Genomic DNA, 18,773 nt, shown 5'->3' with positions numbered 1-18,773 from the left:
GGGAGGCACAAAGAGAGTTACTGCATGATGAAGACACCAGATGAAGACTCTTCAGAAGAGCCACTATGTTCAGAAAAATCTTGACTCAATGCATCTTTAAATCATAAGAATTCTCTGTCTTTTAGTGTATTTTGAATCAGGCTCAGAGAGAGCATATCAGAGAAGTGTTTGAAAATCTCTTGTTCTAGTAAGGAATGACCTTCAGTTTAAGGAATGACCTTCAGCTTATTTCCTGGAATAGTGCTAAATTCTTCATTGCCTATCTTTTTCATTTGTGTACACAGCACAAACAGTAAATAACATAATGAGTGAAGTTGCAACCAACTCCCCCCAATGCCTCAGGTTTTAGCTTTTAAGTTTTTCAGATTCTGTACTGCTTTAGTGTGTAGTTCTGAGCTTCATATTAGGGGATAGTAAGCTCTTTTCACAGGGTAGGTAGACAAAACAATTCCTTCTCTAGCTGGGGACCAAGGACAAATGATCCATATTTCAGGCCCAAGAGCAATGTGGACTGAAGAGAAAAAAACAAGAAAGATGTAACTTCATAATGGGACTTCATGACCTGAAGCTATAATTGGACAATTAACACCAATATGCAAATGGATCAAGACTTACAGAAGTGTGAGACCCCATGACTGGTCATCCATTTTGTGACCATTTTGGGTTCATCTTGGGTGTAGCCCTGATTGGGCTCTTGTGCTGCCCAAGGCGTGTCCATTGAGGCATTCTAATAAATACCTACTTTATTCTTTAACTCCATCTAGTCTCTGTTCTAGGTCAGCCTTCACAAGGCAACACCCCCAATATCAATAATATAAGAAGTCAGAACTTTGTGTTAAAGACGATCTACACACAAAAAATTTACTCAACTCATTTAATAAAACCATTTTGTTAAAAAATTACTTAGTAATGATTGGAATTTTACATAGAAAATTCAGAAATTACAAAAGATGGCATTGTATAACAAATATAATCTGAATGTATGAGAAGAGTTATACTTTTGGTAGTAAGGTCCACAAAAACCTATGCAAAAGGAGAGAGCAGCTGTTCCTGAGTTAATTGTGCTTTTTGGATATTCTTCTGAGATAACATGGCAGCAGCGTAAAATACTCTTTTTAAGAGAATCAGTGCTAAGAATGTCTCTTCTACTCATTTTATGACTGATATTACACATGCCTTCTCCTGGCACAGTTAAGAGGTTCTCCAAATGCCCAATAAAGAAAGTATCTGAGGCCTAAAGAAATACTCCAAATGAAAAGCAGCGTACTGTGAGCGGCCTACAGGTAAAAATACAGGTAAAAAAACCCCAAGCATCTCTCCTTTGCATCTCTCCTCTATACACATACCCATCTATGTAAATTATTCCTTCATAAGGCTTTACAATAAATCTGAAATATTTCAAATCTATACCTAATAAATAGTACAAGAAAATAGTTTTTCAGTATTTACATATGAAACATATAAAACACGATCACTGTAAGACTACTTCTTCAACTTCATCTTCTAAAGAACCAAGGGTATTAATTCCTGGCTTGTTTGTAGTGTACTGCAGACGGTGTCTGTTTAGGCTTCTTCCTTCACCAAACAGCCCATTGTCTTCTTTGACTTTACTGCTTTTATCAACAAAAGGCTTATTACTAGAGCCCCAATCTATGTCCAAAGGTGGTGTATTGTTATTTTTAGAAAGAAGAATGGTACTGGCACTGCTTCCAAAGAGTTGTTCCATTAAATTGGACTTCTTTTCTTTCTTACTATCGAAATCTTCATTTTCCTTAACATTTTCTTCTAATTTGTCACTTTTCTGAGTGAGCCAACTTGGTCTCCCTGATCCCTTCCCAAAGGAAGGTACATAACTACCAAATGCTAACTCACCACTTAAATCTACAGTCCTTACACTTCGCTGCTTCTGCCCTTGTGCTCTTGTGCCATCATCCTGGCTGTCCTTTACAGGAAATCCATTAGTAACTTTCCCAGGAATCTCAAAGAATGGATTCATTTTCTCTTTTTTCTCCAGGGAATCAGACTTTCTTGCTGTATTTATGAGTGGTGCTTGGGAAGTTGCTTTTGTGTTTGTTGTATTTTGAATTTCTCTATCAATTTCTTGCATTTTAGCAAGCAGGAACTCTCTTTTTCGCCGCTCTTCCAGCGTTTCAGTGCTTTCTCTCTCTACTTCAGGTTTGTGAATTTCTGTCTCCATCTTTATTTTCTCTTCTTTATCCAATAAAAAGTTGCTTTCTTTTTTAATTTTGTCATATTCTTTCCTTTGCCACTCTGCAAAAAATTTTTGAACAATATTTAAAATGTTTTAATTTTAAAATACCCTTATAAGATTGTGAAAATAATGCAAGCAAAAAAAGCCATTGAGTTTCTAACATGCTCTTCTATATACAATGACATTTTTCTGCTACAAGAATAAATATAAATCCACTCCTGGTTCTCTGATAAGATATAAAAGTTTACTGTCATCCTCCAAAGGACATTACCCATGCTTTAGAATTTTCAAAGCAATTTGATTTCTGCCAATTACCTTCCCATTTCCTGAGTTTGAATGAAAATGAATACAACATTACTGATTTTAATAGTTCTGACTTGCAGAACTTTTTAACTTCATTTTTATTTTTCACCACTGCTGACATTAGGACAGTCCTGGGATGTATGTGTGGGTTCTTTTTTTTCCCATAAAGGGAACTATTTCTGTGAAGTAATCAGGCCTCAAAGTCATAGGAGTAATCACCTGTTTAAAGCAGTTAATGATTTAAAATACCCTGCACCAGTTGCATACAGAAAAGACCTTTACATGAGTGTTCTGTGCATCAGTGGCTGGACTCAGAGTGACTGTGCACGGCTATGAAGGGACACCAAAGGTTCAAAGCAGGAACTTACGGACAGAACCTGGAAATGCTTACGTGTAGAAGAAGGAGGAAGCTTCTCAAATATTTCTCTCTTCAAAATATTTTTCCCCCAAGATAACAGATGTATATTTGGCCAAAACTTGAATATGAAGGACTACTTGGTCCCTCCAACACAGTGGCACTCTCCTTTGAACACTTTACTCAAATTTCTGACTTAGGCTTTTACAAAGTTCCATGTTATCTACCGTACTTTGGCTCAGGCTTTCAGAAACAATTGCAGTAGTTCAGTTAATATATTTAACATAGATATTCTTTTCAGTAGCAGATCATTATGGAAGTTAAGTCAAGAGCCATGTTTTTGTCTGTAAGGTGGGGGAAATACCAGCTTATTCCATATGATGGGTAAGGAGGTTAAATCATCTTATTCAGAGACATAAAACCAGATTCTTGGCTTACGTAAGTCATGATAGAAGATTTTTCAAAGATTTTACCTCTGAACACAGCTACAGATTTTTAGAATTCTTGTCATATAGAGTAAGTAGTACAGTTCATTAACTGCAATCACTGAAAGAGTTCTTTAACATGACAGGGTGCAGTCCATCTAAAATACCTGAGATTGACTTGTGCATGTAAGTGATTAAGATGCTGTGAAAACCAAATGAATAAAAAAGCAATATTAATATATAATGATAAAAACGGACATTTCTCAAATAGCCAAACCAAATGATTCAGATAACCAGACCTGAAAAGATAAACTAAAATTTGAAATTATATAAGGCAGTAGAAAGTACTGAAAAAAAGGCTATATTCAGGAAAACATATTTGTTCTACTATAATAGAACAACAGTAAAAATAGTAACTCAAATCTCAATAGTAAAAATCTACTTCCTACCTCAATAACATTTGGCAAGTCAGAGATAACATCAGCATTTACCTTCTATGCCATTCTTGTTTTGTAAAGCACAGTCTCTCAGACTCAATACTTTTTTGTGGACAGCATTTTTTGCTGCTGCATACTTAATCACAGCTGAGTACAGGGAATGGATTATTCTATAGCCTGTATTTCTTTTTGATTCTTCTTTGCATAATATAACTGAAAATAATTTTCCACTGTAGTGATCTCTGCAAAATAATTTTACTCTTTTCACCAGAAACCAGCAGCCTCACTTGATTAGTATTCTATGGTGCATTTTTCAGCCTTCAGCTGCCCATTTCCTTACCGTCAGGAAGTTTTGGAACCCTCTCCTCCAAGGACTGCATTTCCTGAAAATGTTTCTGTTTCTCTTCCCTCTCCCTGTCTTGTTCTTGTCTTAGGAGTTCTGTTTGTTCTTTCCATGCTTTGTCTTGAGTTTCTTTTTCCTGAAATAAATTAATAGAAAACTGAAGGTGATGGGGAAAAGCAGTCAATAAAATGAACAACTTAACAAAATCATAAGAACTATGTCATTTTGAAATCACATTCTTACTGCTAAACATAAAATTAGTAAGTCATCTTAAACCAAACCAGCTTTGATGATCCAGGGGTTTGGCCCCAAAGTATTATCACCTCTAGAATACTTTTATACACCTGAAACAAAATTAATAGACAATCAACTCTATTCTGCATTCCACATTTCAGGGAAGTTGCAGTTCCAATGCCATAAAGCAAAATTATCACTCTCAGGGTGGTTCTCCTTAGAAACCACACATTGTCTTCTTCAGGCAGTTTAATAGAAGGCCACATTTCACCATCATATTCTCTTAATAAGCAAGCAATTAGTTGCCCTCTACTTGTACAATCTGACCTTTTTATTCAAATGAGTCAGTTGTAGATTCAGACAATTTCCTTTTGGTACTTAAATTTATGGAATATAAAGTAACAAACAATCAAAGAGGAAGGTTTAATCTCAGATGACAATTTTAGCTAGTGACTACACATACATATGTAAAAAGCAAGAACCTGCAGAAACGGTATTAACAACAGCAGTTGTTAATCTGCTGTTAAAACAAAATCACTAACACAGAAAAGTAATGGCAATGAAGTGAAGAGAAAGTCTGCATAGTCCAACACATGGGAGTTAACTTTGTATATTGTGCTTATTTTAGAACAAAAACTTCTAGATTAAAACCACCTTTCTAAGAAAAATAGCTACTCCTTAATGAACAAAGAAAAGATGACTGTTAGCCAAAAAACCTTCAAGTATTTTTCCTTCATGTACAAGGTTATCGTTGTTATATTAAAAAATATAAACTACATAAGGAGATAGTGGCCAGGTATTTGAAATGCTTGACTTTAAAAACTGATGAAAGCCTAGACTACCCAAATCTAATTTACATTATTTAAAGCAATAGACATATAGAAAACACACAGTTGGACTCCATGAGCTGCACTGGTACCAACTGGGTGGTTCTGTAACTCACTCACCCAAGGATATACCGGAAGAATACATTAAACTGCATCCATAGTTACAGAAAGGGTTTGGGAAGAGAGAACATACAAATGAAACTGCCATGAAAAAGTTTCAGCCCTAACAGGAAGCCAGCCAAGACCATCCTCAGACCTTTATTTCTGGAAAAAGGTCCTAGCCTCATGTAATCAGAATTTGTAAAATTTGTATCAGAATCTGATTTGTCAGATATGTCATTCTGATTTGTAATACCTTACAAATCTCTCATTTTAGCTTGGGGTTAGCAATACAAAAAAGTGCTAGCAATACTTCTAATTGGTACTATTTTGTACTAAAAAGGGAAATGGAAAAACAAAAAAAACCCCAAGCATATTGACAAAGCTGAAAAGCCAGAAGAAATACCAGCACTGTGACAATAAGACGAAGTGTTGGATTTATGCATTGTGAAATAATTCTGGAAAGTAAAAGAAACCATAATTAAGACCAAATAGAAAACAGAGAGAAGGCAGCCATCACTGTTTAACAGATTCTTTAAATAAGCATTAGAAACAAAGGAAAAGAGTGAAAATGAAAATGAAGTCTTAAAAACTTCAAAGAAGTAATAATGGCAAGAAAAAAATAAATTGAGCTAATGGCTCTCAGTAAGACAAAGAATATGACAAACTCTCTAAAAAATGGAGTATATTTCTAGAAAGGTAGATCTTGTCTTAAAGAACAGAATGTTTTTGAAATTGTATTTTCTATATATTTGCACATGTATATTACACATTTTCAAAAATATAAGCTCTGCATTTTACAATCTGATAGGTGAATTGGACTGGGTCTCAAATTTTTTATGGAACTCACTATTTTAGGAAGAATTCCCTCTTTCTTGTTTGCTGAGTCACCATAGGCAAGTTCTGATTCTGGAAGAAGTTCTGCTGGTGAGAAGCATCCACTGGTCTGTACACTTTTTGTGAGCTGTAGTCCCTTTTTTATATTTTGGTTGTTGGCTGTAGAAAATACAAACTAATTAAATGGTGTTTTCACTTGAAAATATCTCACTATATACCTGTCTCTAACTTTTCATGATTTGCAGCAAACAAAAGACTGTACTGAAGTCAGTGGAAGTGGAAAGTATTGATGAATTTCACATAGTTGTTTTCAGCATCCGTAAAACCTAATCATAAAAAAATATGCATGCAAAAATTCTACTGAAAAAAATTAATTTAAACCCCACCTTAATGCTACTTATAGGGTCATTATAGTGCACTGAATATTAGTTAAAAAACCCCACAAAATATCCCACTCATCTTACTGCTTGTCACAGAATCAAACTCTTAAAATTAAAATTCACTTACTTGAATCTTTGAAACACATATACTTATCTCTATGGAATGACATTTAAAAAATCTGAACCTAAAATGGAATAATGGTAGAGCATCTATAATAAAACAAGCAGCAGACAAACTGTTTGAAATACTGGCATGAAATATTTAAAACAGTCCCATAAATTTCTGCTTCTTCTGACAAGTACTGATCCAGTGAAAACAGCCTAAGCACACATACAGATACACACATTTATGTGGGTAGGATAAGGTTTGAGACTGTCTTGTCACACCAGAAGAAATCACTGTACTGATACTTTTAGAAGATTATGTTCTGGGACACATATACTCTGAGGAAAAAATAAGTGCAGCTCATCTGACAGACAATACATTTGAATTAGTAAAAACTAAATAAAACAGATCACAAAAATATTCTTAGCAGTGAAGATACGTATTTTTAAAGCCTGTCTAATTTATTGTAGAGTAAATATTATCTATCATCTACTGGAGATTTTACTACCAACGTTCCCCTCCTCCTTTACTGAGGAAGTTCTGGTATGAAAGTAGTTAAAACTGCTGTTTGGTGAAGTTCAGTGTTTTGGCTCTGCTGTGTTACAGAACAGACAAAAACCCAATGCTTTGTAACCAGTGCTGTGTTGAAAGAAGTGCAAAAACATAAATGTGCTTGAACAAGCAGCGCCAGGGTTGAGCACTGAGTGGCATGAAAGCTATAACCCAGCTAAGACATTTCAAAGATGCTAATAATTTTTACGCTTTTATTGCTTTATACAAGTTACCTCTTTTTCTTTGTACAATATCTGTGTCTTTTTTAGGTGATGACTTCAACATACGATTAGCATATATATTTTTTGCTTCAAGTTCTCTTTCTTTTTCCTGTGAATGGAAGAGGCAGGTATAAGAACTAGTCACTAGTATTTCATTTACCAGTCACTAGCAAAGCTGTAAAGTAAATTAAAAATAGATATGGTAAATAGAAACAGAATAAATAATAGTCTCATCCCCTGTTTTAAGGATAACAAACACATTCTTAATTCTATTTATGCCGTGAGAAAACAGACAACTTTCTCCCCTACAAAATACTCCTTAGCAAAATATTATGGAGGAAAAAAACTGATCTCTGCAGTGAAAATAAAACTAAATGCCAGTGCTTCCATAAACATGAACAAGACTCAGACCATGTGTATAGACTGCACAACTGAATTTTAAGTGTTGTGAAGAGTTAAACCTTTCAAAGCAAGCAATGATACTTGTCACAGGGCACATCAGCATCAGTTAGCAGAGGCCCATCGCATCATACAGGTAGAGATACTTTTCCTTTACTACATTTACTGAATAAAATATAGAAATGAACAGTGAGTTATCAGAATTCATTTGACAATGACAGGGTTTTCAAACTGTAAACTCTCCACTAACAAATCTTAAAACTCTTACTCTAAACATTTTAGAGCTACTAACACTACTGCTACTTGCTGGATAGCTGGGAACATGGTGAACTGGTTCATCTCCAACATACTGACACTTGGAGTTTGAGGAAAATTCTCCCAGAAACAAAGTACTTTATATACTAAGTAGAACATAACAATATTTTAAGTACTTTTATTGAGAATTTGGACAACAATGATGATGGTGTGGGGTCTAAATAAACATTTGCACACATTTAGCAACACATGTGAATATCACAAATAAATTACATTAATCTTCATTCAAATCTACTTTAAAGCAAGTATATTAGTAACAAAGCACTATTTACACCTGCAGATTTAATTTTAAATTCAAGCCTTCAAATCTAATTTTCCATAGATTTTGTGGTTTATTCTCAATGTTTGGCTTTATATTTGATCTTGCTTTTCTTAACTAGTGCTAACAATAATGATTAACACAGAGGTATTCCTATTATAAACACTGTAGGGTCAGAGCACAGAACATTTCAATTTAATGCAAAAAAAGAACTCACATGTTGTATATAATTAAATACACATCAGAGAGTGCAGCCACTGGTTAACTATTCAAACCTGATTACAGATACTTCTGAAGATAAAATCCCAGAACATGGCTAGCAACTTCAATTCTTTTCACATTTTACCTTCAGCTTCTGATTTAGCTGATTAAGCTCTTCTTGGAGAACTCTATTTTCTTCTTGAGCCTCGTACAACCTTTTTTTCTTTGAATGTAACTCTCGTTGAAAACTGCTACTACTTAATTCAAGATTTCTTTCCAGATCCTTCAATTAAAACAAAATAATATTTTTTAATAACTGAAGTAATTTTTATAGTCAAATTACTTATATAAAATTGAGTAAACCAGTGTCTTGAGTTTGGATATGGGCTCAACCATTGCTGTAACACTGAAATAAACATTTAATCTTAATTTTGAGGGGTCAAAGCACCTGCAGATGCTGCAGCTCATCCTTTTGAGTATTCAGAGGTGATTTGAGGACATAATAGAAACTCACACTACTTTCTGCAAGGCTCTTGCCACAGTGGATCTCCAGATCTCTAAGACAAATCTCCTACTGATGGGTAAGAGAAAGAATCCTTCCCTGAAAGTGCAGCATTAGAAGGAAGAAAACAAGAAGGAATTTTTAACCTTTCTACTAGAAACTAGCTTTGTGATTATGATTTCATTTACATGCCCTCATCTTGTAATAGCTGTTTTAAGTGAAGCTGCGTTGATGAAAGCAAGAAAAAACTAGAAGAAAATCCCTTACTTTTTAAGGCATGATTCATTTTAACATGATCCAGTATATAAATGCTGAAATACCTAATCATAAAAGCACAGATGACAGATGGTGACACTACAGGATGAGGTGGTTTAACTAACTCAGCCATTTATATATTGGTACTGTGGGATTTATTTTATGAAAGCTTAGTCTCCAGCTTAATCCTTGGATTTCCAGATCTTATCTCTGTAATATAATTTAGGTTTAATTACTACTATAGACACCAAACCATCATCTCAATGACATAATTTAAGCTAAGAATAGTATAAAATTTATATACAATATATAAAATATACCTACTATCAAAATAGTACAACTACCAACAGATTGAATAGCGTTAACACAATTTATGTAAGATGAGTTCATAAACATATTTACAGTGTAGACATGCTTAAGACATGTTTAAAAAAATATAAACATTTTTGCTGGATGAAATTAAAATATATTGGACAAATTTCTTATAATCGATACCTGTAAAAAGGTCTAAAGATATTTCAGTATTTAAAAAAACATGATGTAATTTTGTCTAGCTGAGCTCTCAGATGTGCAGAATAGTGGACAATCAAACACTGTATGAATGCTCTTCAAAAATTAAAAAATAATTATTACTTTTTTTTTTAGTGTGAAGTTCCCTAAATACCCAGAAAATTTTACAAATTGTTTCCCTTAAAAAGCAGGAACTAAATTACATAAAGTTTTACTATATCTGCACCCACTTCTGAAATGTTATGGCTAGGTATGAAAACATTTAAAAGCACAAATCCACAGGATATATTCTGACAAAATATGCTTAATTTGTAAAGAGAAATTTGAATGTACAATTATCTCATATGTAACTATATAATCACCTTAAAAATAATTTACTTGATTCTACTTATGGGTAAAACAAAAAAATACTGGTTTTCTATTTGCTCCACAGCTGTGTAAAATTACAATTCATTGTGGAAAGAAATATCGGTACCAGAATTTCTTGCAAAAAGAAAGACATCCCACCTTAATTCTTTTTTCCCTGTCCTCCAGCTTGCTCTCTGCTAAGGCTAGTTTCTTAGCCAGGTCATCTCTTTCAGCAAGGTGCTTATCTGCAGAGAGTTTTTTCAGTTTCTGCAAGACAGTTTTTTTCCTGTACAGCTCATCTTCTGTATCTTTCAGCCGTCTCTCAGTTGCACGTTCTTTCTCCTGAGATTTTCGTAGGCGCTCCCTTAATATTCTAATCTCATTGTTGTGCTGAGCAAGGAGCTGAGAGATTTCGTTTTCTGTATTTTCAAACTTATTCAAGGCTTTCTCCTGCCTGTGCTGAAGCCTCTTCAGTGCCCTGTTTTCCTTCTGCAGCTCATCCAGTTTGATGTGGAGTTCAGTCAGTTCATTTCGGAGCTCATTGATTTTCAGCAGCCTAGCAGAAAGAACTCTTTTTGTAACAAGATCTATATCTTTTGCAGGAGAATCCCTAGTGAGGCTCTGAGAACGGAAACCCCACCGTGTCCCTCTTTTGCTTGGTGCATATTTGGAATCCAATTTCTTTGTGGCTGAGAGAGGAAAAATAAAAAGCGTGTTTACTATTAGACAATGCAGTTTGTCTATTCAGACATCCTTGGAACCAAGCTCTGCCTGAAACAATCATACAATATCTAGCAGAGATGGCAGCATTCAAACTAGACAATAAAAGGCATATATATGAGATTTATGCTCCTTTTGATAGCTGAAAAATGGAGATTTATGTCTGTGATCTACTGTAGGAGGTAATATCTGCAGCCATTATTATAGGATCCTTGTAAAGTAATCTGCAAATTGTATCAGAAATAAGAGTCATATTTTGTTAATATTTGATATTGTTTATTGAAATGGTTTATAAATACTATAGTGTAAATGCATACAAAATTATCACATGCTTTTAAAATGGCAACAATTAGCTGAGCATTAGCCAGTTATGTATTATGCCAGATGCAATTCTCTCAGACAAATGCAGTAGTATTTTCAAATCCAACTGCCATATTTACAGACAAAACAGCAGATTTCAAAGGCTCAATGCAAAAAGCCTCTGAAGCAAAATGATAAATCCCACGAAAATTCAGTTTTCCCTGAGTAATTTATTCTTGTATCACAAGTTATTTTCCACACAGTATTCTCATTTGATTGCTTGCATTCCTATTTATTGCTATTATTATTATTGTCATCCCCCCACACATAAAAGCTGAACATTTTGTTTCTATCTTATGTGCCTCTCATGCCAAGCTCAAAGAATGAATCATATAATCCACTAAAAATATCTCTTAAAATGACTGAATTAATAGAGTTAATTAATAGAGTGCATAATTCCTTAAGGTACATCAGTATTTGAAAGAAGCAATTACAAACCAAGCAGCAGTTTGTAGTTCTGGCTTGAAAGCTAGGATACAGCACTAGTCCAGTTACATGTACACGGACAGTGTGTGTGACAGCAAATTAATTCTTCCTCCTACCTTTGCCACTCACCATGTTTCTATTCTACTGAGAATACTTGTCAGCAAAAATAACAGCTTAAAAATACCTTCTTATAATTTCCTCTAAACATTTTGCAAAAATACTCATTCATTTTCTGCTTGCTGCTCATTTTTTCCACAGCTTGGGCAAACAAAAGAAGGTGTGTTTTCTTCCTTTACAAAGAACACTTATGTCACATTCAAGTGTGAAAAGATTATCTAATACATGCACTGCAGGAATGATGCCACTCCTATCACCAACTAAGGGAGTTCCCATTAACCCTAGACTTGCAGACCCTGTAAGAATTTCTCCTTATTTAGGGCACACATAAAATTCCACTACCAACATTTTACTTTTGATCATTCAGTTACATTGGGGAATAGTGTATTTCAAGACAATGTAACATGACATTCACACTACCTTCATGTAATAATTATATTCAATTCTGGCTATATGAACAAAGAACTGGTCACACATTTGCCCCCTCCAAATTAAATAGCATGGTGGAACTGCCATTTTTGGTTCCCAGACAGACAACCCATGGCTACCATGGAAGAGATGCCACTTCTGAACACAGAGATGCTCAGCAAAACACCAGTTGCACCAGGATACCCACACTGTTAAGGATCTGTAGAGATACATTCCCTGAGCAAATTAAACACTTAAGGTTGGACCTTTTGGCACAGCTTAGATTGTAACATAGACCAAATGATTCACACACTATCAAGCATTTATCAATGAGCAAAAACATCTGCCCAAGAAAGGTAGGACACGCTATGACTTCACTGAAAAATGTATACAATTATTTAGAAGAAGCTGTCCAAGCGTGGCAGAAAGCCTTCACAGCCCTACTTCAGCCCAGGGCCTGCATAACCATGCTACTCTTCTTTGTAGGGATGTTCACCTCCCAACAAACAATCACAAAAGCAGCCTATGTCTGTGAGGGAGCTCAAAGTGGAGTTGTGTCATCTCAAGTTGGAAATATTTTACCCACAGAGAAAGAGCAAAAAAACCTTTTTTTTGAATCTCCATCTGAACCTCATTTTCATCAAAAATGTTTTTTTTTTTTTTGCCACATTAGCAGTCTTTTGTTTATTTAAAGTCCCAGTATTATCCTGTAAAGCTTAGTCAACTAGACTTCCACAAGATAGGTATCTGTAGGTTATTTGGTCAGGGAAATTTCAACAGTTGTCTCCTTTTTACAGACTGCACAGCAAGGACATGCCTTGGGTTTTTGGCCTTGAGGTTTTTGTCAGTGACAAAAAGAAAGCATCAGCATGATTCAACAGAAGGCTAGTATAAAAGCCATATTCACTTGCTTAGAAAATTATGTAGAATTTTGAAAATCATCAAAATTTCTCCTTATGCAGGAGAGGGTTAATTTTAATTTTCAATGGAGCAGCTACTGTCTACCTGCCATTTGTAGTATAATTCACATGAACTGTATTTGTAGATGCTCCTAATGCTAGTTTCTCATTTTTGAGTTTTCAAAGATAATTAACTCTTTGGAGCAGTTACAAAGCAGCAATTTCTGCTACCTACCTACCTTGGTAGTGCAACAGGCTGTTTGAAGTCTGTGTTTTGTGATGTCTTTTTTCTTGGTTTGTAGATGGAGAGCTTAGAGCTGGTGACTGGCTGGATGAACGAGATGCATTCCCTTCATCTGAATAATAGGAGTCACTATTTTTATCCTCGTCTGATTTCCTCTCCTGCTCAGAATCTGGGCTTCTTACTCTTTCTCCCATTTTTCAGGTTTAACGGCTTTCCAGGATTTTCTCAAAGACTGCTCATTTTGGCACAAAAGATCTTTTAGCTGTCACAATGGCAGCAGTTGGATTATTTCCTCTGGTTTATCATCTTCATCTCCAAGCACAAGATCTCTGCAGTTCAGTTCAGCAAGCAGTAGCTATCATTCAGAATGCATTTTTCTGTAACAATTTAGAGAGAGGAAAAAAACCAGTGAGAATGGTTTTGGTTTTAAGAAAGAAAGGTAAAAAAGCTGTAAAATTATTCATGACTCCTATAACCTTATGACACACACTGTGTTACCTATTGTTTATATTAGTAATTATATTTATATTAATTATTTATATTAAATGTGACAGGCATGGCTCTAGGAATGCTACTAGCATTACATTCAGTAGTCTGAGGTATTTCAATCCCAAAAGAGAAATCAGAATAGTAACACAGCTAAATCCAGAATAAGAAACTACTTCCAAGTTAGAGAAGGGGAAAGAAGAATTTGGAAAACAAAACAGAACACAAGCGAAAGTTTGTTAATATTCAGGAAACTAATTTAGACATGTTTTAAAACTTTTTAACCAAATGAATTAACAACTTATTTGTGTGACTTGAATTGAGGTATTTGTAGAATTTCAGTAAATCTTCCATTTTCAATTTTTGACATTCCAACAATGTTCAATAACAGGCTTGAATATCAATTGTCCCATTTGTCTGGAAAACATCCAGTCCCTAACCCCTAATGAGACTGTACTATCTATCCCAATCTCCACCCTGAAAAGTACTCCCATACCCTACAACATCTGGTGCTTCATGCCTTCAAGATTGGCTAGAGCACACACGTTTGTGTCATGTGTATTTATATATCTACATCTATATTTATACTTTTTTTTGTATCTGATAAGAGAGACCACACCACCAGTACATGATAAACATTACATCTGAAGCAGGCATAAAATAAGAAGGGCTACTCCTGCAGCCCAAAGCAAACTGAAAAATCCCATATCTCAAGGTGAAATCATCCTATTTTGTATTTGGAGACACTTCCTGAAAACGTAATGGAGCAAATACATTCAAAATTTTCTTCACCTTCAAAGAAGGTCAAAAGAATTTTCTCAACAGTTTAGAAGTGTTTTACTGACTATGCTCAGCTTCCCTTGTCTTTTGGCTCTCTCACCACTCTTGGCAGCTTTCAAGCTTAATTTCACCATCTCTTTCTTTTCAATCCAACTTTGAGATATCATGCCTCTAGTGGGTGAATAAATAGGGCCTGCATCAGAGCCCATCAGTTCCACCTGTTGAATGACATAACCTCCTAGCTGATTTCTAAATGGCAAAGCAAATTACGCACCAAAAAATTGAGATGCTTTCAGACAAAACTCTTCTATGCTGCAGGACATTCAACATACCCATAAATGAGCTGTAATTTTTTCACTATATTTTTATTTCCCCAATAAAATAAACTTGGCCTTCTTCTCAGCCTTCACTGCCTATACATGCATTATTGCAGAGCCAAGCAGAACAGAAATGTCAGCTGCCAAGACAGTTTTCATTACAAATTCAAGCCTTCTGGCTCAGTTCACTGTTAGCACAACTCTGTCTCTAGTGACTGGGATCCATTTGGCCTCTTAATCTATACAGAAGGAATAAGAGGAATAAATATCCCATCAGGTTTCTAAACTAGGAAGATAGTTGGAAATGAATACTGAATTACCTGGAAAAGAGTATTTTTTGTTACTTAGGAAGTAATTTTCCAAAATAATGTTTTTTAAACACCTAGATATTTTCAAAGTGATCCAAAAAAATTAGATGCCAAAAACTTATGTCAAAAGAACCTGAGAAAAACTAAAATTTCACTGCAAAGCCTACAAAGTTAAATAAGCTATGCTTGAGATCACCTGTCCTAGAAATTGCTAAACACATGCTGGAAGGTATCATTATTTTGAACATGCAGATAATCAGGAATGATTGTTCTTTTTCCTTACAAGATAGTGGAGTTATTAAAAATATTTCTAAAGGACATACCTAATCATAACTATAACTAAGATCATGTAAGAATATTAGAACATATCAGGGTGCTTCCCTACTCCCAAACACTTCCTTGCCTAACTCCTGGCCCCACAAACACCTGTGCAGAATGGATGTTATTTTGCTCCCTGAAGAGCAAAACAAGCCTGATCAGGCAGCATTTTGGGCACAATCTGTTCTCTACAGGATGTACAGGCAAGACCGCATCAGGTCTGGCTCCACAGGACAGAATTTCAGGGAATGCAAAAAAATAGAAACGAATATATTTATATTAAAGTACTAAAATAATATGAGATATAAAAACAGTACTCTGGAGGCCCAGACCTCATATTCTTACATTTAAGGAAAGCATAAATGCCTACAGTTCATGTCTAATTATATATATAAAACAAGAGCACTCACTTTCACATACTGAATTAAAGCTGATCAGCTATTTTATAGCCTCACAAGAGTTCACTGAAGAGGCAATAATCTTTTTGAAGAATGCTTTTCATAACTCAGTGTATTTAAAACAAACAAATTGTAAGAACTGGGGGATTAGAATTATCCACCACTCCTGTTCTGGATATTCCCCACTCCTGAGAATATTTTGCTAAGTATCATTTTGACATACAGTGATATAAAGGAACAAGAAATTTCAATGCATTTTGGAAGTACTTGAAAAGCAATGGAATGAAAACAAATTGAAAAAGGTAAAATGAAGAAAGCTCCTTTGAGCAATACCCAAAAACATCTCTTGGATCTTCAAATGGTTTTCAGTTCCGTAAACTGGTAATATTATCATATTTTCCATACAAAACAAAAAAACCTTAATCTGTCAAGTCTTGCCAAATTAATTTTCCAACAGTTTATAATACAATTTGATTAACAAAAGAATGCACAGTTTATCTTGAGAACAAAAGAATAACTAGGATATTTGAGCTTCACTTCAGTGAGCCTAAGGACTGTTTAATTAAGAAATGTTTTCGTTCCCTGACTTTCCAATTGTTACAAACTAGTTTGAGTTGATTACAAAGTGAGTTTAACTCGTGTGAATAAGATCCTCAAAGATATATATTTTCCCCTGTAGGTTTAATAAATTGTGAGGAGTGAAACATTATGGATTAGCAGTGGGTCTACTAAACTCCACCACCACCACCAAAATCCCAATCCTCTCCCCTCAAAAGCTCAAGGCTTTTAGAAGCCTAATCAATACAGAGTGGCCAAAGGAAATCTGGAACTTGCATGAACTTTAGAAAGAGTTTTGTTTCCAAGATTTCATACTCCTTCACTTCTGCTACTTCTGTCTATTGCTATTATTTACATATTTTGTATCAAAACCATGTTCATCATTACAAAAAACAATCAAGCACCAGGTCACTGCAAAGGACATGACAGACAAAACAGAGAACACAAAACAACTGCAACAGTGACAGGAGATTCCCCATTACTCCTAAGTAAATCACACAAACAGAAATTGAACCGTGGGATTACAGGTATTATGCAATAGACAGCAGGGAAAATTACTTAGCAATTCTTCCTATGCAGTGCATCCAAACCTTAGCTCTGTAGCGCAAGACTCATAAAACTTTGAGTGTCCTTTTCCCCCTCGCACACCAGGGGAAGCTCAGTGCTTTTGCTGGTCACCGAATGGCACTTGCCCGTACAAACACTGACCTCTAACGGCCTGCTCTGTTCTTCCACCTGCTCTGAGACAGGGACACTGCAAGAAAGTCAGCTGCAGACAAGTACAAAAGCATCAATCCAAGTCATTGAAGTGCTGAACTTAAGAATAATTTCAAAAGAAATTCGTCTCCCTCCTCTCCCTGCATCCACCTTTTTCATATCCAAACACTTTAGCTTTTACAGAAGAGAGCCAAGCAAAATTATTTACTTTTATGACATCAAAACATACCGAGGACAAGCTTTAGTGAGGACTAAGTAAAACTTCATTAGGTACTGCAGCTGCTGGCTTAACTGTATGCAGTTTTTCTACTAGCTTTTAACAAAATCACAGAATCAATTAGGTTGCAAAAGACCTCTGATATCATCAAGTCTATGACTAGACATCAGCATGTCAACTAATTCAGGCCACAAAGTGCTATGTCCAGTCTTTCTTAAACACTTTGAGGGATGATGACTTCACCACCCTGAGCAGCCCATTCCTATGTTTAACCACCCCTTCTGGGAAGAAATTGCTCCTAATGTCCAACATAAATCTCCCCTGGCACAGCTTAAGACTGTTGCCTTGTCCTGAATTTTGGTGAATTAAAACGCTCTATGATTTTAAAAGTCTATGTTACATTTACCTGACTCTGTCCCAGTAAGCCACAATGCTACTTGGGCCAGATCTCAAAATGAAGAAGCTGCTGTAAGTCCGAGGTCAGAAATGAGGAAATGGCACTTCAAACAGAGCACATGCAGGCCAGTCCTACAAGAGGGAGAAGAGATTATGTTTCTAAATCAGACTTCATCACGTTGGCCCGTGCCGTCGCTCACACTCCCACCCACAGCCCGGTGCGTGCGGACTTACCCAGCTCAGCCCAGGCACCCCCGAGAGCAGCCCTCCGCTTCCCGCAGCTTTCCTTCACTCAGCCGAGACGCTCTTGAAGAACACATCGAATGTTATTTTCTAGTAGCACTTCGCGATGGCAAATTTTAAATGCAATCACCGAAACCGACATACACTAAACGACTTCGGAGGAAAGGAACTGAACACCAGCGGCCCGAGACCTTCCGGAGGCCGACCCCAGGCCTAGGCCCGGGCCCGTTCCCAGCCCCCACAGCCCCCAGGAAAACACGGCCCCGCGGCGGTCCTGTTCCCCCCCCCGTGGCGCTCCCTTCGCCCCGCGATGTCCGCGATGTCCCCGCCGCCCCCGGCCCGTCTCGGCGGTACCTGCCCGGCCCCTCGGCCCGCCCGGAGGACGCGCCGGCGGTTGCCGCGTTACGCTTAAAGGGGCCGCGCGGCGGCCATTGACAGCGGCTGCCCGGCAACGGGCGGCGGGGCGGGGGCGGGCTCTTCTAGTCAGCCATTGGCTGTCCGCCCTGCCAGCTTGGCGGCAGCCGCTCTTTCCATTGGCGGGAGGCCTAGCTCCCGCTGCTGATTGGCTAAAGCGCTGCTAAAGAGGCGGGAATATGGAGGGGCTGAACCGTGCGGCGCTGCCTTTCTTCGCTGCTGTGCCCCGGCAGCGCCTGCAGGGGGCGCTGCGGGCCGGGCCCGGGGCCAGCTGAGCTCCGCCGAGCTGCGGCCCGAGGGGAGGCAGGGCCGCCTCCCCGGGGTTGT

The 18,773-nt window shown here is 36.7% G+C and overlaps 1 protein-coding gene across 2 annotated transcripts; it reads right to left on the bottom strand.

The window, feature by feature from the left end:
- Nucleotides 1–938: 938 nt before the first annotated feature.
- Nucleotides 939–18,501, bottom strand: LCA5 (lebercilin LCA5). 2 transcript variants are annotated; one of them, XM_030946415.1, is made up of 11 exons: nucleotides 18,387–18,501; nucleotides 18,024–18,095; nucleotides 17,800–17,921; nucleotides 17,168–17,228; nucleotides 13,290–13,671; nucleotides 10,280–10,809; nucleotides 8,651–8,788; nucleotides 7,344–7,440; nucleotides 6,086–6,231; nucleotides 4,073–4,211; nucleotides 939–2,271 (listed from the first exon to the last, which is right to left on the bottom strand). In XM_030946415.1, the coding sequence occupies exons 5-11, from the start codon at nucleotides 13,486–13,488 to the stop codon at nucleotides 1,472–1,474; spliced, it is 2,049 nt and encodes a 682-aa protein (XP_030802275.1). In that variant the 5' UTR covers nucleotides 13,489–13,671; nucleotides 17,168–17,228; nucleotides 17,800–17,921; nucleotides 18,024–18,095; nucleotides 18,387–18,501; the 3' UTR covers nucleotides 939–1,471. The 2 variants fall into 2 exon arrangements, with proteins under 2 accessions (XP_030802275.1, XP_030802276.1); XM_030946416.1 differs by lacking the exon at nucleotides 17,168–17,228.
- Nucleotides 18,502–18,773: the final 272 nt, after the last annotated feature.

This window comes from Camarhynchus parvulus, chromosome 3 (genome assembly GCF_901933205.1).
Source record: "Camarhynchus parvulus chromosome 3, STF_HiC, whole genome shotgun sequence".
Taxonomy (NCBI): Eukaryota; Metazoa; Chordata; class Aves; order Passeriformes; family Thraupidae; genus Camarhynchus; species Camarhynchus parvulus.
Note: the sequence above shows the minus strand (reverse complement) of the source record. Positions and strands in the feature narration are given on the sequence as shown.

Coding starts and splice junctions, on each gene's coding strand:
- LCA5 (XM_030946415.1), bottom strand. CDS start 13,488: ATGGGAGAAAGAGTAAGAAGCCCAGATTCTGAGCAGGAGAGGAAATCA. Junction 10,810..13,289: donor CAGCCTGTTGCACTACCAAG/GTAGGTAGGTAG, acceptor TTCCTCTCTCAG/CCACAAAGAAATTGGATTCC. Junction 6,232..7,343: donor TATTGTACAAAGAAAAAGAG/GTAACTTGTATA, acceptor TATTTTCTACAG/CCAACAACCAAAATATAAAA.